This window comes from Crocodylus siamensis, chromosome 7, assembly GCF_052110815.1.
Source record: "Crocodylus siamensis isolate JL-2025a chromosome 7, ASM5211081v1, whole genome shotgun sequence".
NCBI lineage: Eukaryota > Metazoa > Chordata > Crocodylia > Crocodylidae > Crocodylus > Crocodylus siamensis.
Window position 1 is genome coordinate 69,093,861 of NC_143401.1, and position 26,559 is coordinate 69,120,419.

Here is a 26,559-nt window from a genome sequence, read left to right on the forward strand (position 1 = left end):
AGAGTCCATGATGGAGTCTTCAAGGCTTAAGAATTGAAAGAGGAACAGGTTACTGTAGTGGTAGTAAATCCTTCCCTAAGAGATGTAGTAGTACACCTGAGGCAAAAAGTGGCCACTGTACAGGAAGCAGATGTGGTGAATCTGGCAAAAAAAGACAGTTTCCTGCATATTGATCCTAACCTTTTTTTCTTTGGGGATTCCCCCGCATCTGAGGAATGGAAGGCCCAATTATGGAAAAAACTCCAGGACTGGACCAGTGTATTTTCCCTGCGTGACTGGGATGTAGGGGAGGCAAAAGGAGTTGAGTACCAGATATACCTTAGTGAACCCAGACCTTTTGTGAAAGGTCACATCGCATACCACTGGCTGAGATGGGGGAGGTCCGACACCATCTGCAGGATCTCCTTGACCACAAAATCATCACAGAATCTAATCGTCCATATGCCTTGCCAATTGTGATCGTGCGCAAAAAGAATGGGAGTCTGTGGATGTACATTGACTACCGTGTATTGAATGTCCACACGGTTATCGATCAATACACCGGCCCTTGAGTGCAAGAGGCCATGGACTGTCTTGGGAGCAGCAAATGGTTCACTGTGCTGGACCTCTGCAGTGGATATTACCAGATCCTGTTGAGAGAGGCAGATAAAGAGAAAACCGCATGTATCTGACCACTGGGGGTTTTCCAGTTTGAGCTTATGCCACAGGGCATCTCAGAGGCCCCAGTCACATTTCAGCGCTTATGGAGAAAGTAGTCTAACTTAGGTGCTGGTGTATTTGGATGACCTCACAGTGTTTGCAAAAACCCTTAAGGAACATGATGAAAGGTTTCTGCATGTGCTAGACTGTCTTGAAGCTGCTGGGTTTAAGTTGGTGCTTGACAAGTGTAAATTCTGCCAGGCTTCCCCCTCTATGTGGCACTGGTCAGGCTGCAGCTGGAGTAGTGCGTCCAGTTCTGGGTGCTGCACTTCAGGAGGGATGTGGACAACATGGAGAGGGTCCAGAGGAGGGCCACTTGCATGATCAGGAGGCAGCAGGACAGGCCTTATGAGGAGAGGCTACGGGACCTGAACCTGTTCAGCCTCCACAAGAGAAAGCTGAGGGGGGAATCTAGTGGCCTGTTACAAACTAGTCAGGGGGGATCAGCAGGCAGTGGGGAAGTTCCTGTTCCCCTGAGCACTGCCAGGAGTGACCAGGAATAACGGTCACAAGCTGGCAGAGGGCAGATTTAGGCTAGATATCAGGAAGCGCTACTTCACAGTCAGGGCGGCTAGGATCTGGAACCAGCTTCCAAGAGAAGTGGTGCTGGCTCCTACCCTGGGGGTCTTTAAGGGGAGGTTAGATGAACACCTTGCTGGCGTTGTTTGACCCCAGTAATCTTTCCTGCCATGGCAGGGGGTCAGACTAGATGATCTACTCAGGTCCCTTCCGACCCTAGAAACGATGAAACTATAAACTATGAAACTATGAAATATGTGGGACACATCGTATCCCAAAATGAAGTGGGAGGATGCATTCCATGAAATCATCCGGCACCTTATGGAAGCACCCGTGTTGGCGTATCCTGACTCAAATCACCCATTCATTCTGCACACAGGCACCAGTCTATCAGGAGTGGGGGCTGTCCTGTATCAACTGCATGAAGGATGGAGATGCCCAGTAGCTTATGCCAGTAGAAGTTTGGTGCCCAGTGAGACCCAATATCCAGTACACAAGCTTGAGTTCCTGGCTGTTAAGTGGGCCATCACTGAGAAGTTCAGGGATTACTTGTATGGAACCACGTTCCAAGTATGGACCAATAAAAATCCCTTGACTTACATACAAACTAGCACAAAGCTGGATGTGGCTGGACATCGGTGGGTGGCTGCTCTGGCGGACTATTCATTTAGCCTGCACTACAGTGGAATACTGACGCTGATACTCTCTCAAGACTGGCATCCCCAACTGACCGGGACATGCTGCTTCTAGAGATGGTCTGGGCCCTCTGTGATCTGCCTGCGTGAGACTCTGTGGCTGAGGGAGTGAACATGGTCTGAGACCCAAGGAATACCTCCCGATGGGATCCCACTGGCATGGATACTGTATACGACCCTGGCCCCTGCTGTTCTTCTCCAGATGACAGCAGCCAAATGGCACTGGGCCCAGGAGCAAGACCCTGATGTGAGGGATGTGTTGTGGGCCCAGTGGAAGAGCACTGAGCACCCTCTGCCCATTGGCGAGTCACCCCTGAAGCCCATCTCCTGGTGAGACAGTGGGAAAGGCTGTGGCTCATTGATGGGGTGCTGTACTGTGAAGTACAAGACCCAGAGGGAAGGATGCTGCTGCAACCTATCTTTCCCAAGCAGCAGCAGGAGCTCACACTCAGGGCCCTGCATGATGATTTTGGTAATCTGAATATGGACCGTACCCTGGCTTTAGTTGGGAACATTTCTTTTGGCCCTGGATGGTCAAGCACATGAACGATAAATGTCTCAACTGTGAGAGATGCATAAAGAGGAAGACCCTGCGAACCTGAACAGCATACTTGCACACCATACAGAGCTCGCAGCCGTTGGAGCTGGTCTGCATGGATTTTTTATTCATAGAAGTGGAGGGAAATCAAAAGGGCAACATACTCATGGTGACTGATTACTTTACCCGATATTTACAAACCTTCTCCACCCGTGACCAGACTGCTCAGTCAGTGGCAAAGGTGCTTTGGGAGAAGTACTTTTTGGTGTTTGGTCTGCCTGCACGAATACACTCAGACCAAGGCTGAGATTTTGAAAGCAAACTACTAAGAGAGGTGTTTGCCATTGTGGGGATTTGAAAGTCCCAAACTACCCCTTACCACCTGCAGGGGGACCTGCAACCAGAGTGATTGAACAGAACACTCCTGAATATGCTTGGCACCTTAAGACATGAGCAGAAGGCCGCCTGGAGCCAGTATTTGGCTTACCTGGTACATGCATACAATGCTACTCATAACAATGCCACTGGGGTCAGCCCCTATCTATTGATGTTTGGGTGACAACCCTGATTGTCCATAGACTTGTGTTTTGGGGTGGAGAAGGCCTACAAGCAGCACTTAGCCCGTGGGCAGTATGCCCAACAGCTGCAGAACTGGTTGAGGCGAGCGTACCAACTGGCAGCCTACGCCATGGGGAGGAATCAACAGCGCCACAAGAAGAACTATGATGCTCATGTATGGGAGCAGGGACTGTGCCTAGGGGACTGGGTGCTTTTACGCAATCTCAGATTGGCTGGCAGACATAAGATTGCGGTCCAGTGGTGGGCTGAGCCCTACATTGTACTTCGACAAACAGGGAACTTACTGGTATCTGAGATTGTCCCAGAGGCCGGGCCTGGATGAAAGTGAGTTGTACACAGAAACCTTCTGCTGCCTATAGGGGAACTGGTGGGGCCTTGCCCACTGGCTCAACAACCTTCACAAGCCCGGCCCTGACTCTCTTGCCAGGAGGGTACACCTCCACCTGCCCCTCCACCTGCCGTAGCGGCAGAAGATTCTGACACCGACTCGGACTCCGACGGTGGCGTGTGGTGTCTGTCTGGGTTCCACCCCAGCCTGGGGCCCCGCGGTCTGGAAGGTGAACTGCGCCCGGGGTCTGATGTGCCTGAAGCCCCACCCATGGGAGTTGCAGGGGAGGGCGATTCATCTGTAGGTTCACACAGAGAGATGTCTTCACAGCCTCCATCCACCAGCAGAGAAGGCACCATGGGTGACATGAGACCTGCACTGCCTGGGCCTCCTGGGAGCCCGGAACCTGACCACGCTCCTCGTCCCAGACGTGACCGTAGGCCTGTAAGGCGGTTTACGTATGATGCGTCTAGGATACCAGGAGAGGCACCTATCACCGCTCCACGGGTCCAGTGAGAGTTCGGCTTGGGCATGTGACCTTCACCAGGGGTGGTGAAGATTCCCTCAGGCTTGCCTTTTGGAGCTTGGGTTGAGTCCCAGGCTTGAAATCTTGCTGTTTTGATTGGTAGAGCCCATCCACCAATCAGGAGGCAGCAAGAGGAGTTCCCCCCTTTCCTGAGGGGAGGGGAAGAGGAGTCCCCGCCCCCCAGCCTGATTGAAGACTGCAACACTCAGGTCCGGAAGACTTCAGGGGCGGAGCCCTGGAGGGTATGAAAGGAGCTGCGTGCCCAGCATGAGGGCAGCACATCCGGGACAGAGAAGAGAGAAGAGCGCAGGAGAGCTGCGAAGCAGGGCAAAGCAGTAGCCCAGAAGTGCCCCTGAACACTTCCATCAGTGGGGAACAGCAGACGGCTTCAGTGGCTAGACTCTTGGTGTGCAGCACAGCACACAGCGTCCAGACCCTGGGAGCTGCGTGAGGCAGCTTGGGTCTGCAACCTCTGGCATGTGGCTAGAGACACAGTGCACAGGCCGGTGCATGGAGTACGACCTTTGGAGCGCTTGGGCGGCTCAGGTCCTCAACCCCCGGAATGAGGCTGGGAGGTGCTGTATGGAGGGTCTGGGAGTGGACCGAGCCTGGTGCTCCATGAGGAAGCCCAGGCCTCCGACCCATAGCAAAAGGTTGAGTCCAGGGAGCCAGGCGGTGCTCAGGCTGCTGAGCCAGCAGCCAGAGACCCAAGAAACCTTGAATAGAGGAGCCCCGTTTCAGGGGACAGGGGTGCCCCGACACCCACTTCAGGTGAGAGAGCAGCTTGGAGCAGTGGATGAGGGCCAGCCAGGCCTGGGAGCCATGAGTTGCGCTGAGTTGTGGGAGGAGGGGGGAAGCTGACCTGACCTGCAACAGCTCATCAAAACTCCCTTTATGAACCTCAGGCCCAAATAATTATGCACCTTCACTATACAGTATTGCCCCATGCTTCATTTCTCTAGAGCCTATAGTTAAGATGGTAAGTTTTTATGCTTTCACTGGCAGTTATAAAGCCAGTGTGACTCAGGATCTCCGAGGATCTTTCCAATGCATTCTGGTACCTAATAAATGATGTACTTGAAAAATAAAAATAATGTCACCCAATACCAATTGTCAGTAAGAAAGCAACTGGTAAATTTTCAGCATTGATCAACATCAGGCATAGGTGTGTGGGTTAAGGTTTATGCTTTTCCTAGATGCTAGGTTTTTATCTCACTTAAGCCATATCTCTATTTTATTTCCATTGAAATGAATGGTGGTAAAGCAGTATATTTTACAAGGCGTGTTTTGTGAGTTTTTCTTATTTTTCAATATGTTTTGTGCCTTTATCAATAAACTGTATAATAAAATCTAAATAAACGGCTACCTTTGTTTTGTATCTCTTAGGACCTTTTCTAACCAGTCATGACTCACTGCATTGATATGTGGTGCTGTATGCAGTTTTGTTTATAATAAGCTGAGTCGCCACAGTCATGTTGTTAACTTTCACAAGTCTTACCAAAGATAAGTGTGTTTTTTCAAGTCCCTGCTTGTGATGTTGGTAGAGAATCTGCACTTTCATTCAGAACTGAGGTTTCATATCTTTGCAGTGAAATGTTGGAAATTATGAACCAGTTGTACCTAAAAGCTTAGGAAAAATTAGTTGTGGAAATGTTATGATTAAGTTAATCTCTTGTTTGAATGCAGTTCTAGAAATATTTCCAGAAAGAATCTCAAGGGACCATGCACTGCTTTGATTCAGGAAGAAGGCACTGCATTTTTTTTTTTTTGCATACCCCATGCCCCTGAGCAAGACAAAGGGGTTGTTTTGGGAAGGCAGAGTGAAGCAGAAAAGACTTTACCTGGTCAGGGGCGAAAGACTCTGGTTATGTGGAGAGGAAGAAGAAGACTCTCTTCAGCCTCACTCCCCAACAGCTGTGGAGCTAACCTCAGAGTCACTGACAAACTTTATATGGAGTGATGCTGTAAAAGCCTTAATTTAGCAGTGCCTATAAGATTGAACGCAGTAACTGTTGGCCAGGCAGACACGTCCACCTGCACCCATGGAAGGTGGCGTGAAGCAGATAAGGATATTCCTGCCCCAGCTTTGTGGGGCCAGAGCCTCCAGCCATTTCAACAGCCCCACCTAGTCAGTGCCCAAGGTGTGTTTCCTTGTTTAAGACATGTACACTGATTTTTTAAAAGTTCCTAATTGTTTGAGGAAAAGGTGCAGGTGGTATGTGAAAAAATAAGGGTAATTAAAGATGGCATTAATGCTTATATTCATTCTCTAGGGGACTCTTTACAGATTCATTATAGACTCAGCTGAGATGCTTGCTTTAGAATAGGCAATCAGAGTAATATTCAGGTTTTGACTATATTTTTGTTTTGATTAAGGTTTCTTCTCTACCTCTCAGCCATCATGGGAATATCTTTTTAAGAAAAGGTTTCAGTTTGTTCAGTTTTATCCCCAGCAGGAACAGAGTAGATGCAGCCACAGAAGTGTTTTCAGAACTATTTGAAAGTCAACTTTTGCCATGCTGTCACAAATGATTTTCAAAAAAATGTTAATTCACTATGTCCTGTCTCCACTAAAGATATAACTAAGCTCTCTGAAAAAGTTTCCAACACTCACTTTTTTCACAACCTTTTTTTGTGATACAGCTGGCACTTTCGCTCATCTGTGGACTTCCCCACCTCTGTGCTAAAACACAAGCTGCTGAAGATTTTAAGTTTTATGAACTTGATTGAAAAATCCTGATAGCCTTTTTTTAATCCAGAGGCCACATGACTCAGTCTAAGTCCAATGGTGTGTTTCCTGACAGACATCACTGTTTCCCTAGAAAGTCTACATCTGTTTCCATGCACTTGCTGCTAATAAGCTGTGGCTCAAGATCTGTCTGATATTTTGGAAACCCTGAATATGTATGATATTCATACTGTTTATTGAGATTTTTAATTATCTTTAGGGACTCATTAAAATAGCCATTCATTTAATTTATTTAGCATAAAAAGAAGCTACCTGAATAGGAAGCAAAACATTCTCTTGGATTGATGATTAGGAAGCCTAATTTATACCCCTTTCTATTGAGTGATTTCATGCTGGTTATGCTAACACGAAAGATAAAAGCCATTTTAGTGACAAACATTGGGTCAAGCTGCTCTGTGACACAGTAACTGAACTCCATGTTAACTCTGGAAGAATCCTAGCATTGGCATCAGTAAACCTCAGAAGATGACATTGGTAACCATTTTGGATGGCACATAACTTTCTTAAAGCTGGGAGAGCAGCATTCCTAGGGGGTAGGTGATTTTTTCTTTTTTTAAATATTGCACATAAAATCAGATCCACATTTAGGAGTGCCTCTTGGCTTATCACAGAAAGGAAAAACCTTGTGCATTTTGGCAGTACTGTGACAACTCTCATCTGTGGGTTGGGCAAAAATGTGAAAGCAGCAAATTCAGTCTGAGTTTCTTATGTGGGAACAAACTCATTTGAGCACCTGCACAGGCCATGTGTTTTATTTCCCCTGAGGATAAAGCCCACTGTCTGAAGAGCGATACTTCTGCTTTTTCATTTTAATGCAATCTATTCTCATCTGCTCTTAGGGGAAAAAGAAAAGAAACCAAACCCACAGACTGACTAATGATCAAATGCTCAGCACTGGAATGTTTGGGGTTGGACTGGGGACATGAAGTTCAGCTGCATCCCTCCTGAAATGCAAAAGAGAAGAGGACTTGCTGCATCACCTTCCAGGATGACCCTGTATGCTCTTTCTCAGTCTACACCAAGTCAGCTTGACAGGTCCCTTGTTCCTCCTTAATTTAGTCTGATGGTGTGACTATGCTGCAACAGGGAGCATGACTGTAACAAAGGTAGGCATTCCCACACTAGCATTATGCTAGCTAGCCCTGGTAAGCATAGCAGTAAAGACATGGAGACACAGATTTCAATGCAGGCTAGCAACCCAAGCACATACCCAGACTCCCTTGTGAGCTTGTTCAGCATTTACTGACATCTGTGGTGCTCTGTTCAGTGCTGTTATTACCCAAACCAGCTCTATTAAAGCTAGTTTGCACATGTATACACATACAGTGGTCATGCCTCCCAGTTGCACTGAATATTTACTCTCCGTAGCTTACTACAGGGCATCTGGGGAAGTGCGAGGAGTGTGTTTGTGACAGGCTCTTGTGCAGGGATGTAGAGGGTGGGGTACAAGTGGTGAAAGCTCCTCATGCCCTTCTTACTCTTGTGTGCCAATCCCCAGTTCAACTGTGTTTGTTTGTAACTGACTTTGCCAAGGAGAGGAGTCTTTCTGCTGCCTTCTAAACAGAATTGATGAACTAAGATAAGACATAATTTGTGCAGCACTAACTGCTGATTGCAAACATAGTGGGCTAGCTCCTAGCTTTAGTTCACTCTCCTTTATGCCCCTAATAGTACAAAGCAGGTGCAAGGCTTCTAAACAACCTCCTCTCCTCTTCCTGAGCTTCTGGTGTGGCCAGGGAAAGCATCTGGAACATCTCTTGTTCCATCCGAGTATGGATGGAACACCTCTTTGCCTGAGTGTAAGCTGCTGTAGCGGCCCCCATTAAAACAAGAAACTCACAGTATTCAAGAACAGGAAACTGCTAGTGACAGAGGCCTCTTGCACACTGAGAAGTTTCTGCCTGGTCCTCTGCTTTCTAAACTATGTGGCTTCATGGCAGAAGGAGGCATTAAGAAGTGTCAGAAGGATGTTCAAGGCTTTCTTGGCTAAAAACTCGGTAGCTATAAAAGCAACCTTTAAAACCAGGGTGGATACAATGTGTATATGGTTAGAGGAACAGAAGAAAAATCCTATCAAGTTGTTAAAGTATCAAAATAGTACACAAAGTAACGACATGTATGGTTTTACGTGTGTAGATGCTATATCAGGAAGGCTATGTGACTTGGCTATGATGGACTATCAATAGACCAGTAAGGCTTCTTTCTCCAGGGAACAATTCAGAATTACAACTACAGCCATGAAACTTGCCTTTTTATCTAAAACTATAGATTTTGTGAATTGTTGCTGGTAATATGTTTGCACAGTTGATAACTTTAATTGAGTTAAAACTACAAAAATATAGCAATTTAATAGGAGTACACCAGTATATCAGAAAGGGTCATTATTTTTTATGTGTCCGTTGCAGCATTTATTGTGAAGTGCAGCATTTGAAAGAGTTATTTGGTGAGTTTGAAGTCATAAAATCTTGTAACTTTTTATACTCTAGGGGAATAGGAGGAGGAGAACACATCTACATTTAACAGCAAAGTGTATGTTTCAATATAACTATTTTTTTCTTTTGGGTTTATAAGAGAAAAGGCATCAAGGGAATAATGTTTGTAAAAACCTACATTTTAAAGGAATGTTATCCAGATTAAAATATTTGGGAAAAGGTCAACTGGAAATTTGAATGTAAATTTTAATGGTACTAATTCTTTGTATTGTAATAACAACTAGGCATCTCATGCATGGATAAAGGCCCCATTGTGCTAAGTCCTGTACAGACAAAAAACAGAGAGAAGGTTTTTGCCCCAGGTAATTTATAATATAAGTTTAGGATTAAGGAAGTTTCTGTGAAGAGATTACTTTCTAAACATTTCTAAAGTGGCACTTTTAGCAGTATTTAGACACCACTTGATTTTTCCACAGATGGCTATATCATAATTTCTTGCCATTAAAACTTTTGCATATTATATATATTTGATAGAGATTTTAGGTTGTTCTACTTTTGAAATTATCTTCTGTTTTATTGCCATAATATTAACAATAGTTTGGGTTCAGGGTGTTTACTGCCAGGAGAAAGTCATGAGCTAAAGTATATACAGGCATACCTCGGAGATATTGTGGGTTCGGTTCGAGACCACCGCAATAAAGCGAATATTGCAATAAAGCGAATCACACAAATTTTTGGTTTCCCAGTGCATATAAAAGTTATGTTTACACTATACTGTAGTCTATTAAGTGTGCAATAGCATTATGTCTAAAAAACCAATGTACATACCTTAATTAAAAAATACTTTATTGCTAAAAAATGCTAACCATCATCTGAGCCTTCAGCGAGTTGTAATCTTTTTGCTGGTGGAGGGTCTTGCCTTGATGTTGATGGCTGCTGACTGATCAGGGTGGTGGTTGCTGAAGTTTGAAATATTGTGAGAATTGCCAAAATGTGACACAGAGACACGAAGTGAGCAAATGCTGTTGGAAAAATGGCGCTGACAGACTTGCTTGACGCAGGGTTGCCACAAATCTTCAATTTGTAAAAAGCGCAATGTCTGCGAAGCGCAATAAAGTGAAGCGCAATAAAATGAGGTATGCCTGTATTCTAGTAAATGTACTATCTAATGTTAACTGTTGAACATTTATGTGTCTGTGAATTTTTAAATGTTCATACTTATTAGCAAGTAATTAAAGAAGCATGGGGATATTTTGAGACTGTACAATGGGAAAGTAGCTTTTCTTAAATGCTTTATAATTGGGGGCTCTGGGCTCCAAAACATTTATTTCCAGGTTTAGTTTCATTCTAGGTCAGCATCTTAAGTTTCAGCACTATATTTGTAGGTCAATTTCCCTTTTTATGTTCTGGAGAAAAGAAAGAAAACCTCAGAATGTCATCAGCTTCTAAGAAATTGTAATCTGCATGGCTTGATGGTACTGGATTGCAGTGAATAGCATCAAAACTTTCTATGACTATTTGATTTGAAGTGCAAATTGATTCATTTGAACAGTATCCATCAGGGTATGGTATACCAATTCTGGTAGGGGAACCATGATCATAAATTTCCATGCTCATTCTCTGCAACTATGTTATGCACATGGCAGGGTGCTTTTTGAATTGTAAGTGAATATTGCAGAATATTATGATGGAAGTGAATATTACATTGGTAGCTGCAAGTTTTCAGAGTTGCAAAGAGCTGATTCTAAGACTGGCCAGGTAAGGAAGAAAACTATATTGTGTGATCTGTATTTCCAAATGTTCCCAGGGAATTTTTCAGGAATGATCAACATATTACAACTATACAAAAGGTGGAACTGGCATAGAGGCAGTCACGTGTTTAGTAGGCAGGGGTTTCATGTTATAAGATTTTCACGGGGTACTTAACATCCTCTGGTTACATTTTAAGATGTTGTTTTCGACTGAGGAAAATCTAAATGACCCAGAACAAGTGTACCTGAGAAAGAGTTTACTTCCCATTGTTTGCTGCCACATCTGTGATTAATATGAATGATCATGAAGCATTCCCCTCAATATGCAAGAGACGAGGCTGTTGGAATGGCACCTTCTTTAAAGGCCCTGGAGTTCTGTAATGATGGTCTCATTACATTAAATGAAACAGGCTAGATTTGCTGATGACCAGGATGCATTCTCTATAGCAGTTCTTCTTAACTAGGGTGCCATGATATCCTTTCAGGGGTGCTGCAGGATGCCATGTAATGTTAGCACTGTTTGGTGCAAAAACATGATTCACAAGATAAAACAAATCATTTCCAGTACAAGTCCATAGTGTTAAAAATATGCTGACCTGCTGTGGTGTTTCTGAGTTCTTTGCAACAGAAAAATATTTCCATAGTCCAAAAATGAGAGAAAACTAACAGCTAACATCTTTGGAGGGGTGCTTTGAGCCTAAAAAAATTGAGACTTATTGCTCTATAGACAGTTTGTTTCCATTAAGGAGAATTAGAAGACAGGAGCACTGACCAATATATTGAGGCTGATATGTTTTAAATTAGCTGTTTGGTATGAAGGGTGGTATAAAGGGATGGGGATTTCAGTTTGATTTGTACTTTTAAATAATTGTCAGGGACACTTATATAATGTCCTTGCAGATGCTTAATGAGAAAAATTGGAGTAAAATTCAGATGCAGAAATTATTTAGAAACAAATTTCAAATTATGAATACATCTGAGTAGACTTCACTCTGGAAAATAAAGAAGGTGATATGTACTGAGTAAAATGCTGATTATGAATTGTTTACCCAGCAGCATTGTGCACCAGTATTTAAAAAAAGGAATTTACCTAATAAGGCATACTGATGCTATTTCAAGCTATATAATAATCCTGGTTATTTGTATGGTTTTGAACAACATTGTCCACTAAAACAAGGAGCAGAAATTTCACTTTTTTCCAACTAGATTCCAGGAACTCTAATCAACTGGGATGTTTAATAAGAGTTCCAGTGAAGATCAAGGATAGAGACAGAGCCAGGCAGTTCTGCGCTGAGACATGTGCCTGATGCATGCCTGTCTCTTCTTGAAATGGAAACAGTGTAGTCTGAGTGCAGAGCTACATGTGCACTGCTTAGGTCTGATGAGACTGAATGTCTGATGGCACATGGCAACAACTGCATTTTATGAAGAGTCATTCCTGCCATGCTTGCAGAGGTTTGTGGCCATTAGAGAACACAGGTGAAGGAAAACCTGGTTTCTGCATCTCACTTAGCCTTAGCTGCGAACCAGGCACTAAAATGCTCAGATTGGGGCAGAGTTCTAGGAACCTGAGGAACTTTCAGGTCAGACTGGGAGACCTCTTGTGAGTTCAGCTGTCTCCAGGGCAAGGTGGCAATTGACTAGGGAGATTTTTAGGTCAAAGTTTTAATTTAGACGCCTTAAGTCCCCCTAAGCCCATTATGATCTTATGAGGATAAGATGAGGGCACTGGGCTTATTTAGTTTGGAGAAGAGAAGACTAAGGGGGGGATTTAATAACAGAAAGATGTGGTGGATTTCAGTACAGTGTTTCCAGACGTCAGAAGAGGATGACAGAGACTTTGTTCAGGGGGCCTTTTTCCCTCTGGAGGAGAGTATGATATCCTCTTTTTGGGGCTGGGTAGCCACTGAAGGATAAGCCTACCTGGTCAAAATTATCCTATGATGTAGGGAAGCAGACACTGCATCAGAACTTGGGGATTTAAAACCAGGATTAAAATTAATGTAGTGCTTAGGATAAGTGAATTAAAATTACATTATAGTCTAGACTATAATTTTTTGTAAATTTGCAGGATTTTCAAACTGAGACTGTCTATGCCCCAGCACTATGATACTTACTTAACTACACACTTTTTTCCACAGCACCTCTCAGAAACTAGGAATCAAATATGTGAGTGTTAATATTATCCAAGGATGCCCATGCACAGGTACCATGATACTAGCCTCATGTTGGGTACTTTTTTGCTGCTTCATGTTAGAACTGCTGGAAAGGCAGCTTCATACATTTGTGCTGTGGTTCACTGTTGTCAGTAGCATGTGTTTGCATGAGGGGATGTGAATTCAAGTCTAGCTGGGGTAAAATTTTAAATATCTATTTTGAGTAAGGTTAATCATTGTATGAGCTGCTGACTTGTGACTGCTCGGTCTGTTCTGTTAATTCTGACACATCATTAAAGAGGCATGTTAGGAAGAGGCTGAAATATCAAAAGCCTGCAGCAGCATTCCCTCTGCACTGCAACTCTGTTTGGACAGGGCCATCCATGCTGGGTGAACTGTGTTGATACTTTCCTAAGTGACTGAATGCTATAGTACCTGCTGTCTGCCCAGCTGTAACTGGTCTTTCTGCCTCTGTCAGATTAGTCTTACTTGCACCTCTGCCTGCACCTTGCATTTAGCTTATAACTCCATCTATAATTATTACAGTCCCCTTGACGCTTATACGAGAGGCTTTCGCTCTCTCCTCCAGATACCTTATTACTATTTGTCTTCAGTTGTCAATAATTCCTTTGAATTCTCACTTCTGCATTTTAAAAGTCCAAATTTGATGATGTTTAATTATTTTTCTCACTTTAGAAGTACTGGAGAGTCTAGCCCTACCACAACACAGCCCCCTAATATAGTAAATTAAATATTATATTGTTGTACAAAGGCAGGAAAAAATTACTTTTTCATTGGTTATCAAAGTAGCCACTCTGAAGGACAGAAGGAGGCAATAATGTACTGTAAATTAAGTAATGTATTTCAAAAAATGAGAGGATTCAAGCTAGGAGATTTGGAGTGAAATGAGTTCTGTTCTCTGTACAAAGTGTGCTTGAGCCTCTGCACATGTGGAATTCAGCTAAAATGAGATTATAAATTAACAATTCTTCATGCTTCATTGCTTGAGTGACCTAGAAGTTATTTTCTTCTGATTTTGAGTCCCAGGTGCAGCACTTTCCGATTTACCAAATATAACTTTTTAAAAGGGAAGAAAGCCCGTTGAACTGAAACAGCAACAGCCTGTTTTCTGTGGTCTTAATGCAGCTTTGCAATACAGGAAGGCAAAGCAAATCAGCTGAAGGGGTAGGGGAAAAGTGCTTGAAGGAGACTGAGGTTCTGTTCTTGACTTTGCTGCAGACTCCTATGAAAACAAGTGGTTATGGACCTACAAAGATTGACCTAAGGTGGCTGTTTCAGGTTTTTAAGAAGCACTCCAACTTCAGTTATCCAGAGACCAGTTTTCAAAAGCAACAGGCATCTGCAAAGCCAAATGTGACTGTGAACTGTGGAGACTTAACACTTTTAAAAATCACAGCCAAGGCATCTCAAGTTGGGTAATTAGGTTTCCTCTTCTGTCTTTTCTCTCTCCGTCAATTAAATTGGGATAGCAATGTTCAACCATCTAATAGGTGGGTTGGCATAAGGTTCTTGCTTCAGTGCTCAACCCACATCCGTTCAGCACTCATTCTTATGAGGCAGCTGTAACCATTAATTGACAAACCATGGCAGCATAAACTCCATGGTTTACCAGACTAAAAGCAGTAGTGGTTCATGATTCACCTTCCTGGCTGTCCCTAACAGGGAGTAACAGATCCTCCTGTAAAAGAGATACTTATGATAATGCCTTTCAAAAATACTCTGAAAGTACACACAAAAGTGCAGCTCCCTGCTTTAACTCATAGCACTTCACAGAAAGCGCCATGAGTTAGATCAACCCTCCTGACTCAACAGACATTTGCTATTGGGTTGGGAGGGTGCGGGATCAAGCTCTGATTTGGAGCTGATCCAGCAAGAGGGGCTGTGCCCTACAGCTTCTTCCCATAGCCCTGCCCCGCCTTCTCCCAGCTCTGATGCTGTCTGCATGATGGGAAGGGAGGAGAAGGGAAAAGTGGGAGCTCAGGCTAGGGTTTTCCCAGTCTATGCTGGAGTGGGGGTAGGTGGATTGGAGCCAATCCACCTCCTTCCACTCTAGCACAGGCTGGGCAAACACCATACTGAGCTGGGTTGCATCAACCCAGCTGCCTGAGTAGAAGGAAGTTAATGAGGCACTCCTTATTGGAACACCTGCATTTGAACCCTCATATAATGAGGGTTAATTTTTTGCATGATCAGGGACTTTTAAAGTGATTTGCAGCCATGCGCTTCTGTTAGGGCACGGCTGTAGAGTGCTTTTGTGGGGCTGATCACACAGCAAATGTAACTTCTGTCTGTGCATTGAGTGCTTCTTCACAAATGGTTAAATTAAGAAAGATTATTATAGATAGAGCTGTTATAGCACACACTGCCCTGTTTTTCAACATCTTTCTACTTGTTGAATTAACTTGAGGAGGACTTCATGGAAAGGAGGGAAAAAAAATGTGGCTAAATTGGGGAAACCTTAGGAGAGAATTGTTGAGAACAGGGAGTGAAAGAGATTCTGGGGTATCAAATATTGAGGAGCAGTTAACAGAAGATGTAGGCTATCACTAATATACTCTTTTGGTATACTGGTTTCCCTTGCTTTATGTGGTACGTACATTCTCAGAAAACTGCATAAATTGAATTTGCATAAAGGGAACCCAGTTTATAATGTAATCAATAGGGATACATTCCCACAGTGGTAAGGTAGGGAGGGAGAGAGGCTAGGGTTAGGGAAGGGGCAGGGGGAGGGGCACGGTACAGCCCACTGGCTGAAGGCAGGTGGTGTTAGCTGCTTCTGGGGCTGCAGCAGGGAGCAAAGGAAGGGAAACTGTCAGTGGGTGCGGGGTGGGGGGGGCACGGCTCTTGCTGCAGTATGCACCCTGGGAGGGCTGCAGGATGTGGCTGTGCCAGATTCTTCCCAGGGGCACATGCCCCCAGATCTGCGTGTGGGATGAGAGTAGGCTGCCACTGCAGGCTGGGGCTGGCAGCAGCACCGGGCTCTTCCCAGCACTTGGGGCAGGTGGCAGCCTGCTCTCACCCCATGCACAAATCCAGGGGCACATCCCCCTGGGAAGACCCCACCATAGCCCCCCAGCCCTTCTGGGGCATGCATAGCAGCAAAAACCGTGCTCTCCTGCCCCACACCCACTGACAGATCTATCTGCAGGTGGCATTGGCCATTGCCGGGGCCACTGCAGCAGGGGATAGGGCGAGTGAGAACATGAGGAGGCCTGGGGGGCACGGGGCACAGTGCAGCTTGTCTGCACTCATCCTATACCCTGCTGTAGTGGCCCCAGGATTGGCTGATGCCAGCTGCCTGCAGCTGCTGGGCTGCGCTGCACCGCAACCCCCGCCACTTGGCTCCACTTGTCCTGACTCACCCTAGCCCCTGGGCTGTGCCATACCATGGTGCAGGCAGCTGGCATTGGCCATTCCTGGGGCTCCTGCAGCAGGGGCTGGAGTGAACAGGGACAAGCAGCACTGTGTCCTGTGACTCCCAGGCCTCTGCTTGTCCCCACTCAGCTCAGTCTGTGCTGCAGCAGCCCCGGGAACAGCCAATGCCGGCTGCCTACATCATGGCATGGAGCAGCCCAGGGGCTGGGGTGAATGGGGATAAGCAGAGCCCTGGGGGCTTTGGGGCATGGCACAGCCCAGTGACTGCAGGCAGGTGGCATCAGCCACTCCCAGAACAGCTGCAGCAGGGGCTGGGGTGAGTGGGGCCCTGGATCTATGGCCCTTTCCCCTTCCCCCCACAGACTTACCTGCTTGGGTGAGAAGGGTACACATCTATGCTGATCGCATAAGAGTGAATTTACTTGGCATATAATGAATTTGGGGTATAAAAAAGGTCATCACCATGAATTCCACGTGCCCCTGGAGGCTGGTGGGGCATGGTGATAGCCCACAGGCGGTGGTGTCAGCAGCGTGGCTGTGGTGGCGGCGAGTGGAGAGCTCCTGTAGGTAGCTGTGGTGGTGTTGGTGGCAGGGAGTGGGTGGCGAGCACTGACCAGTGGTCAGTGACCATCTGCAGACACTGCCAGCAGCATTGGCAGTAGCCAGTGGTAATCAAGGACCACCCACGGACACTGCTGGTGGTGTTGGTGGCAGTGGGGGGGGGGCTGACGAGGGGCAACTGCTCACAGGCACCACTGGCAGTGTTGGTGGTGCTTTTCTCAGGGTTTGCATGGCTAATCTCAGGGGGTGCACATGCACCTTTGTGCACGCCCTATGCATTACCAATGGTCATTACATAAGAGCAAATTCACATATACAGAACCTGCATAAAGTGAGGGAAACCTGTAGATGAGTAAAAGCTTCCATTGTTGATTCCTCCCATATCCAATTCTGTTTTCACTTGCTGCTTTCACTTGGTTGGGCATCATAAGGTGAGTTGTACTAGTGAGGAGAGAGCAGGAAAGATTACCCAGCAGCCTGAGACCTGCTTCGAGGGTGGCCCTTACTTTATTTACCAGCAGAGCTCTTGAAACGATCTGCAATAGCACCATCTGGTGATGTTCCAACAACCAGTATTTATTTTTATATCTTTCTTTCTCTACCCAATACTCAAAATGTACCAGTTCAGGTTAACAATTTTTTTGTTGAGAAAGAAAGGCAAGACCAGCCTGGTCCTTGCAGCTGTTTCTGGTCAACTTTTATTTAGAATGCTTGTGCAACGGCAGTTGACATGGTGTATCCACCTTTGTGTGAGTTGACTTTTTTGTGAATTATAGGCATTTATAGACCTGCTCTGGGAGGTGAGGAGAGAGGGAAATACTTTAATTAGAGTGCCTCCAAGAGCTGCTTTAATTAAAGGGCCCAGAGTGTCACATGTATCAGCATTCCTGCACTGAAACATGGTGGTGGAGGCACTTTAACTGAAGCACACCCCGCTGCCTTTTTTCAGCATGGGGATGCTGATGCACATGATGCTGGAGTCTGCTGGTGTACGGTAATTACCATGTGCTCTGATGCACTGTAATTACAGCACATTGGACCAGACTCAGTCTACATAGATAGGTGCCCTTAGGTATTAATCGACAGGACTTCAAAGGTACAAATGGGAAGGCACTGAAACAAATGTTTCAAAGTGCAGATTCAACAATGGGAATGAGCAGCCACAATGGAAGTTACTGAGGGGCAAACCTCATAAAGGCACTTACATAAGTAAGTAGGCATATCATTGTAAAGCTATTTTCTATGCTTGGCATCTAAGCCACCATGTCTCCAATGACATTGTCTATGGGTTGGCATACTTACTTTCTGGCATCAGTCAAACCACTCAAAATGTAGACACCCCCCTCCTCCAATAACTTACCCAAACCTAAGAGTAATAAAAATGAACTAAAATTTAAAAATGGCTGTTTGGTTTTTTTGGAGGAAAGTCTGGGCTGATTCTTATGCACTGGGAAATGTTATAGAAATTTCCAGTTAGGATGATTTTGTTTTTCAGCTGTTGGAGAATTAAAGTATGTTTGGTGGGCATCCCTTCCTCCGTAGAGCACTTTGTATCACAACAGTTGGGTAGCTGAGGCAAGGGAAATAACCCAGGTAGACAGTGCTCTTGGTTGATGGCCATGCAAGCTGTTTTGGTGCACTGAGACAAGGATTTCTTATGGTGATAACTTTTATTGAACTAACTAAGTAGCTGAGATAAAGTTAGACAAGGTTTTGAATGCAAGCTGTTCTTCCACAGGAAACATCCTTGCCTACTATGTAGCAGACCCAAACATGTAAACTACCGTAACTTTGGTGCACCGAGTCATTCACCCACCTTTTGAACTTAATCGATTTTCTTTAGTATTGCTTAATTCCTATATTATATGTTAGGAGTAATTTGCAAATAAGACTCTTTTTTACCTTTCTTTTTGGATGCAAGATTAAAGGTACTAACTAAGGGGTACCATGGGCTCTTTGGCTGCACTGAAAATCTTGCAAAGGAGAATTTCAGCTTTTGGGGAAACTGAAGTGAGGTTAAGGCAAAATTATCAGTTTAATATATGGAATGTGTTTCCTTTGAAGCATTTATATTGCTGTATATTCTATGCTAGCAGCTAAGACAGCACCCAGATAAGATGTTTATTATGCTAAAATACAAAAGACTTCTTGCAGGCTATATTGGGTGTTATTTTTATTATTTGGGAGGGAGCTATATTAAGAAAAATAATCTAAATCTTAAACACAATTTTCTGTGGCACTGTTTATTTTCAGCAACAGGATAAATAAAAAATTTTGAAAGTACTATTGAAACTACACAGGGAAATTAAGAAAAACAAGGCAACAAAATCTGCATGTTTAAAACTGTACAACTGTGTGCCTGAGTCAGCACTGGCATTTTGAAGCAATATGGTAATTTAAAATCTATTATAATATAGATGTGCTTATGAGAGGGGTAAACTTTGCTTACTTACTAATTATCATGATAGAAAGCACTAGTTACAGAATGGTTCTCAGCTTGAAGCCTTCATTGGGAAGAAAGTGCAAATGTAGAAAGTTGCAAGTTTTCTGTACAGTTACTACTCATTTAAAATTGGCAGTACTAAAAAGTACAAGTACAAAACATTTTTAAACTTATATTGTTTATAAAGGCTCAATTTCACACTCATGCAAATGGTGTAGTACCATTTCCTGTACTATGAAGTACTAATCCTAATGGTAAAGCTGAAGTAGAATGTAGAAATCAAGTATTCAGTCAAGAGACTGAAAATGTTAACTTTCGTACTGAAGCATGGCATCACTGCTAAGTCTGTAGTACTGACATAGCCCCAGAACACATGGGGAAAATACTTGATGTAGCTGATATACTGGCTTTTCCAATTCACATTTTCCTCATCTCTTCCAGGTGAAGAAATCTTGGAAAATTTCATCCCCATATTAATTTGTTTAAAAAATTTATAAATAACCGAAAAAGAAAAGTTAGAAACTAATTTGTAAATCAGTCTTAACATTAAAGTATCTACTTCATGGATACCAAAAGTGTTTAGTTATCTTATAAGATGATGACAACTATAAATCACCACTGTGAAAAGTGGTGGATGATTATTGCAAAAAATAATCCAGACACTACCCACATTATAATTAGAAGGCTTTTTAATTATGTGCTATTCATTTGTTCATCTATTGTACAATGACTGAGATACATGCAGTGTTATTATATATATATAAATGAGATAAAACCAAGACATGACATTTCAGATCTAATTTAGAGCATGTTTATACCACAATGGCAGGGACTCTTGTTGGAAAGATTCTGACTGCACCCCATCCCTAGTTGTATTATATATAATGAAGGTCTTCCAGTTTAATTATTCCTGGGAACATGAAATGTGGGTAAATGAGGCACATTATGATATAGTGTCTGTATAAATACCTGACATTGCAAGCCTTGAACTATCTATACCCTGCTTAATTAAACTATAATTATGTCTCTCTTTCTCAAGACTTACTTCCAAATTATGGATATGTAGCACTCAATTATACCTAAGACTCATATATCAGTTTGGCGTGAGTTTCACAAACTCCCTTGCATTGCCTTTTGAACAAAACTAAGTAAGCATTTTCAGAAAGAATAAGATAAAATACTTCAGAATGCTGCTAAGGCTATTTTGATAGGATTTCCTTTCTGTCTTACATCCTTGGTCACGTCCAGACAAGTGCGGTTGTATGTTTTGTGATGTCTCAAACGTGTCTGCAGCACCACATACTGCACAGTCAGGTGTTCTCTGTGCTGCAAAGGCACATGGCCCATGCATGCACTGCTCCATTTTCCCCCCCTGCAGGTTATTCAGGATATCCATGGGTCAAAAAAACCTATGGAAAAGAAAAATGGAGAAGTACGTGCACGAGAAGCATGTGCCACTGGAAAGTGGAGCTGGGCCACCTGGAGCTACACTGTGGCTGCCAGCCAGGCTCCACCCAGCAGGATCACTACTGTTGCAGCCCCAGGACCCCAGGTAAGGTTGCTGGGGCCAGCACAGTGCTGTCCCCAGCCTCCTGTACTGCCCCCAGGGTAACTTGTCACACGTCAAAGTGTACATGGCATGGGTGTTCCCTGGGGACAAGTAGCAGTGGTGCAAGGTTTGCTGCTGCTACTTGTCCCTGGGGAACCAAACGTCCACTTTTGTCTGAATGCAGCACCTGAGAGTACTGTACTGTTCTGGTTATCTTTTTCCTTGAATAAATTTCAGAAGTGATTAAATCTGCTTGTGACCACAATAGCTAGGATGTTATAGACCTTTCCCAGGGAAATGCTCTTCAGAATACCATCCACACTTGGAAACTTTGGACAGATCCCAGCCTGTTGAGGTGAGAGTGTTTGAATTGGCTTCACATTTGTGGAGTGTAAAATGCCAATAGTAGTTGAGCTGTCTATTAGTGTATACTGGTACTTTCTACAGCAACCAGGGGATTACTGGGACTTTCCTCCACATGTTGATGGAGTCTGATGCTGGCTAATTTGTCAGATGCAAGATAGCAGTACAATTTAGAATGACTATGAGCTTTAGCCTTTAGACTGCCTTTGGTTTTCTAATTTCAATATATTTCCAGTTATGTGATAATTAGAATATTTAAAGTCACAATAATAAAGATTAAAAACCAACAGGGGGCATATTTCAGGACAGCCAACTTCTATATAATGGGAGTTAGAAAGAAAAAACATTCCTTTTCAGCAGGGTATTTCATAGCTGCAAGAAACCTTAAAATAGACATCTTACCCTAAGCATCTGGCATTGGCCATCATTAGAAGGAGAATACAGGATTGGATTACTAGTCTGATTTTATCTGGCAATTGTTCTGTCCCTATTTTCCAACTCGTATGATCCTTGTGTCAGTTTAGCCAGTTAAGACATGCAGTTCTATAGGAGGACTGAGAATTCAGAGCCCAGTGATGGAATATAGCCACTATAGTTCCTCTATTGCCCACAGGGTATTAGCTTGTTATATTGCTTAATTAAGTTTACAAATTTTTCGCCAGTTTTATGAGTACAAATAATTTCTTTCACTTTTTCCCTCTGCAAGTTGTTAGGGGTGCATTCTCCTTTTAAAGAAAGCACAGAATAATATTTTGATAGCTTTTGTTAAAAATGAATAATGAATTAAAGTCTAAAGTGTTCTTTTAAAGAAGTAATTTTGTAAAGAAGAATTCAGAAAATCCTAACATATATATATCTACATCATACCATTGATCCTGTTTACTTCAGAAATCAGAACTTAAACTTTTTTCATACAAAATGAAGTCCATTTTGGAGTTTTTGTCTTGGACTCGATGACAGCATTGACATTACAGAAAAGTTTACGTTCTTCTACTTATAATTAGACAATTGGATGATTAAAAGCTCACATCAATGTAAGTCAATCCCTGACAGCAAATCAAGGGATTCTATTGACTTTCGCTATGTAGTGGATCAGACCCATAAATGTCATGGAAACAAAGGTCATGGTTTCAATCAGCTTTATGTTATTAATATCCTCTACTGTCAAAATTGCACTTCATTATACTTAATTTATTTGCAAGATGGTCCTCTGACATTTCCTTATTCATCTAGTTAATTATTAATACGAGCCTATGATAATATTAACTTTCTTTTTCATCCAAGTCTTTATCAGTAGGAATACAAGTGTGACGGGGAAAAAACAAGACTCATCAATAGAGAGGAATTTTGAAACTCAGCCTTTTTTTTAAAACAGACTGGCATTAGTGTTTTATGAAAGAGGGGAAAAAAATAACCATGCATAAAAAACCATGGGGTGAAGTATAGCATCCTGCTTCATCACAGCTGAGTGCATTTTATCAGTTAATAAAATACACTTCTTGATATCATTGTTTCACATGAGAAAGCACTTCCATTGTTCCTAAACCCTAGCCTATGGGCAACAAACAGCTCATAGCTACAAGAAATTGAAAGATATTTAACAGGGAAAGCAAAGTATGATGATACTTGCAGTGTTATTTGCTTGGCATTATGGTCAATAGGCTACCCAAAGTTGGGGACTGGCAGTTAAAATGCATCCAAGAAAAATAATCTCCCAAATAGTAAAGCTTTTACCTTAAAGGGATTTTAACTGCCATGACTTAAGTGTGTGAAAAAGTTTTACAACTTTATCATCACAGTTGTTTGTATCATAATTTTATATTACAAACAGTATTCAGAAGGATATTTAAATGCCAAATGTTAACATGGGTGTAGGTTGTAGCCATGTTGGTCTCAGGACATAGGCAGATGAGGTTCTTTGGGTGAATCTAATATCTTCTTTTAGACCAACTTAAATAGTTGGGAAAATTTTTTTTAGCAAGCTTTCAGGTTTAAAAGCCCTTCGTCAGGCTGAGGAAGTTTCTGCACTTGGTGTGCACTCTTCCTGGAATTCATTCAGAAGAGCACACACCAACTGCAGAGACTTTCTCAGCCTGATGAAGGGTTTTAAAATCCAAAAGCTTGCCACATTTTTTTCAACTATTTAAAATGTTAACATGAGACATTGCCTATAAATATTGGACCACATGAGATTTGGATAACATTCATTTACCACGAAATGAATGAAAAACTCTCACTCATTTTACATAGCCCATAAATAGTATCACTTTAGGGTCATTAGTAGCTTGCATCAGATATGATTAAGTGACATAGACTCTCTGAGCTCATTACTAATCCTGTGAGAACTAGCTGGTGCCAAAGAAGGTAGACTGAAATTGACTGCAAAACAGGCCAACATGAAAACCTGAGTAGTTTGAATTTGGACCTGATTTTATGAAAGTGGTCCTTGTTTTATACAGAACAGACAGTACATAGCAATACATCATATGCTTTCCTCACTGTGACCTTTGCTTCCCTGAACTGATTATTTACCTGCAGTCTGTGCATACCATGGATTATTATCAGAACAATGTAACTGCTGCCAAATTTGCATGATTTTCAAATCTCAAGGTCAGGTTGACAAAAGAACTCCCTTACTCAGATAATTAAATAACAGCATATTTTCAAAAGGACTGTGCACCCAGTTGCTCTCAGTGTGTTTTCAATGCACCTTATTTACTGAGCTTTGTTGAAAATCTGGCCACCTAAATTGGTGTCTAAATGTGAGAATTGTTCATCTGCATATGTAGTACCCTACAGTGCAAACTGTATCATGCTTTTGGGTTCCAGAAAAGTTGATAAAGTTAAACTTGCCCTTTTCCTAAAGTTGGGAAATTATGCTGTTTTAAACCTGATTACACTGTTAAGAGAGTATCGTATTACATGAGAATAATTGTTGCAAGAATAAGAGAAACTATATTGTTAGCTACTCTGGGCCTCAGTTCTGGTGAATATTTTACTACCTTTTTGTTGAGTAAAACTCTAATTGCTTACAGTCTATAGCTGTTTGGTGAACAGAAGTTTACAGTTCTTAGCATCAACCCATTGATCAACAAAATGAATGACAGTATACAGTAGAGCATTAGTAAATTCATGTTCATGAGGAAGCAGAAAGAAATGAGAGACTTACGGCTGGTGCATTATGCTGAATCTCTTCAGCTCATAGTCAGTTATATTCTGAAATGAGAGAGAAAAAGACAATCTCAAGAAAACTGCAAAATTAAAAGTTAATTTAAATGGGGATCAATGTATAGACTGAATTATATTCTTAATTGTGTTAAGCAGTGACTTATTTTAAAATTGGCCTGTTCATGCATTTACACAGCCATCTAATCTGAGTTAAAGCTTAACTTTTTATTACTAAAATACAGTATAGTTAGGAATTTAACTTAGAGTGTCGCAGGTTAAAGTGCACTAGTTAATGAATTACTCTTAAAAAGACAGACAAGCTCTCTTGTTTGTTATTTCTCCTTTCCAGTTCAATCACACTTTCCAGATACATTTTTCTGCCTTCTCAAACTTTTACTTAAATTAGTGGAAATTATGATTAAATATCGATGGGAGACTAACCCATCATACTCTTGCAACACTTTTCTGTGATTCTTCATGCCCAGTTTTTCATTGGGGTAGGAAGTAAGTGGCAGAACTTCAGATTTACAGCCTGACCTTAAGAAGTTTCTGTCATTCTTTGTAGATTTTCAAGGGATATGTATATTTTTTTGCAGTGCAAAATTGCTGGTATAATTTCCATGCTTGTTGTTACTTGACTACCTTGGAGCGCAAATAAGTGACTTAGAGGAAGTGAATAATCAGATCCACAATTCTATGCATTCACAAAAGAGGAAGATAGCAGATGGAAAAACTTATTATATGCAGGAACTGGAAGAAGGAAAATATATCTAAAAGAGCGTCAATTTATGTTTTGAAGTAAGTTTTTTCTTATAGTTGATACTCTGGAGCAGGGGTGAGCAGTTATTTCAAGTGGAGGGCTGCTTAACAAGTTTTGGTGAGCTGTCAGGGGCCGCATAGGTAGCCCGCCCCTTGACAGTTTCCCCACCCCTGGTCACTACACTGGGACCGGAAGTCCTGCCCCCCTAACCCCTGACCTTTGCTACCAGAAGTCCCTCCCCTTGCTGTCCCCCAATACTCCTTTTGGGAGCAGGGGGGTTGCCATCTTACAACCAGAAAAAATCCAAATCATACAGTAGAAGTCAAAGATTTACTATAATATATTTTAATTTTATTAGAAAAATTATTTGTCATGACTTGTGATTGTGTACTGTATATAGGAGGAATTGCATAATAACTCAGAAATAAAGTGTCACTCTTATATTGTGTATGTGTGTGTGTATAGTGGGGTGGTGTGGGGGTTGTGAGAGGGTGTGGCTGTATTAGGGGGGCATATGGTATGTTGGGATATATGTATATGTCATTGGGGGTTGTTGGGGCAGGGTGTGGGGGTGTGAGGGAGGGGGGTGTGTACAGACCTCCTCACCAACTCGCCCCATGGTGTGCAGCCCTCACTGCCTGGCAGCAGAAGCAGGCAGGGAGGTCAGGGCAGGCGCTCAGTGGGGTGCAACTCCGTGCAGTGCTGCACGGGGGGAGAGGGTCAGGAGTGCAGCCTGCTTGGCTGCTTTTATTGCTGGGGCTCTGCACCATGTGCCTGCAGCTCCACTTGCAGTGGGGGAGGCCCCATGCTGGAGCCTGCTGCCTGCCCTGCCCCTACTTCCCCCTGGAGTCCAGCATGGGGCTTCCCTGCTGCAAGTGTGGGAGCTGCAGAGGCATCTTGCTGAGCCCCTGTGATAGAGGTGGCCAGGTCACCTGCACTGGGGCTGCGCTTCTTGCCCCCAGTGCAGCGATGGCTGCCTCTATCACAGGAGCTTTGCGACTGCTGGAGCTGCAGGTGCATGATGCAGAGCCCTGGCGATAGAGGCAGTGCTCTCTTCCACTGCGCGCAGTGCTGGCCGGAGCCACACTCCACTGAGCACCTGTACTGGGCATGAGCTCCCTGACCTGTCTGCCTGCTGCTGCTGCTGGCAGAGGGGGCTGCATGCGATGTATAGACTGAATTATATTCAGTCTATACCAGGGTCCCTACACCCCTCACCCTCACACCCACACCCTGCCCAGCTGAACTCTGTGCTCCTGCTGCCCTTCTGGGTGCAGGCTCTACATTGAACTCTTGTTTCCTCCCAGCTGCAACTCCACCCCATACCTCTCACTAGCCCCACCACTT

General features: G+C 43.3%; 1 protein-coding gene across 2 annotated transcripts in view; it reads right to left on the bottom strand.

Annotated features, from left to right (window-relative positions):
* The window catches only part of BLNK (B cell linker), a 156,265-nt gene that overhangs the window by 87,562 nt on the left and 42,144 nt on the right, over positions 1–26,559 (bottom strand). For both annotated transcript variants that reach the window (XM_090057567.1, XM_090057566.1), the window contains exon 3: positions 24,454–24,500. In XM_090057567.1, coding sequence (XP_089913693.1) covers positions 24,454–24,500 — 47 coding nt within the window. The remainder of the gene's footprint in view (positions 1–24,453; positions 24,501–26,559) is intronic.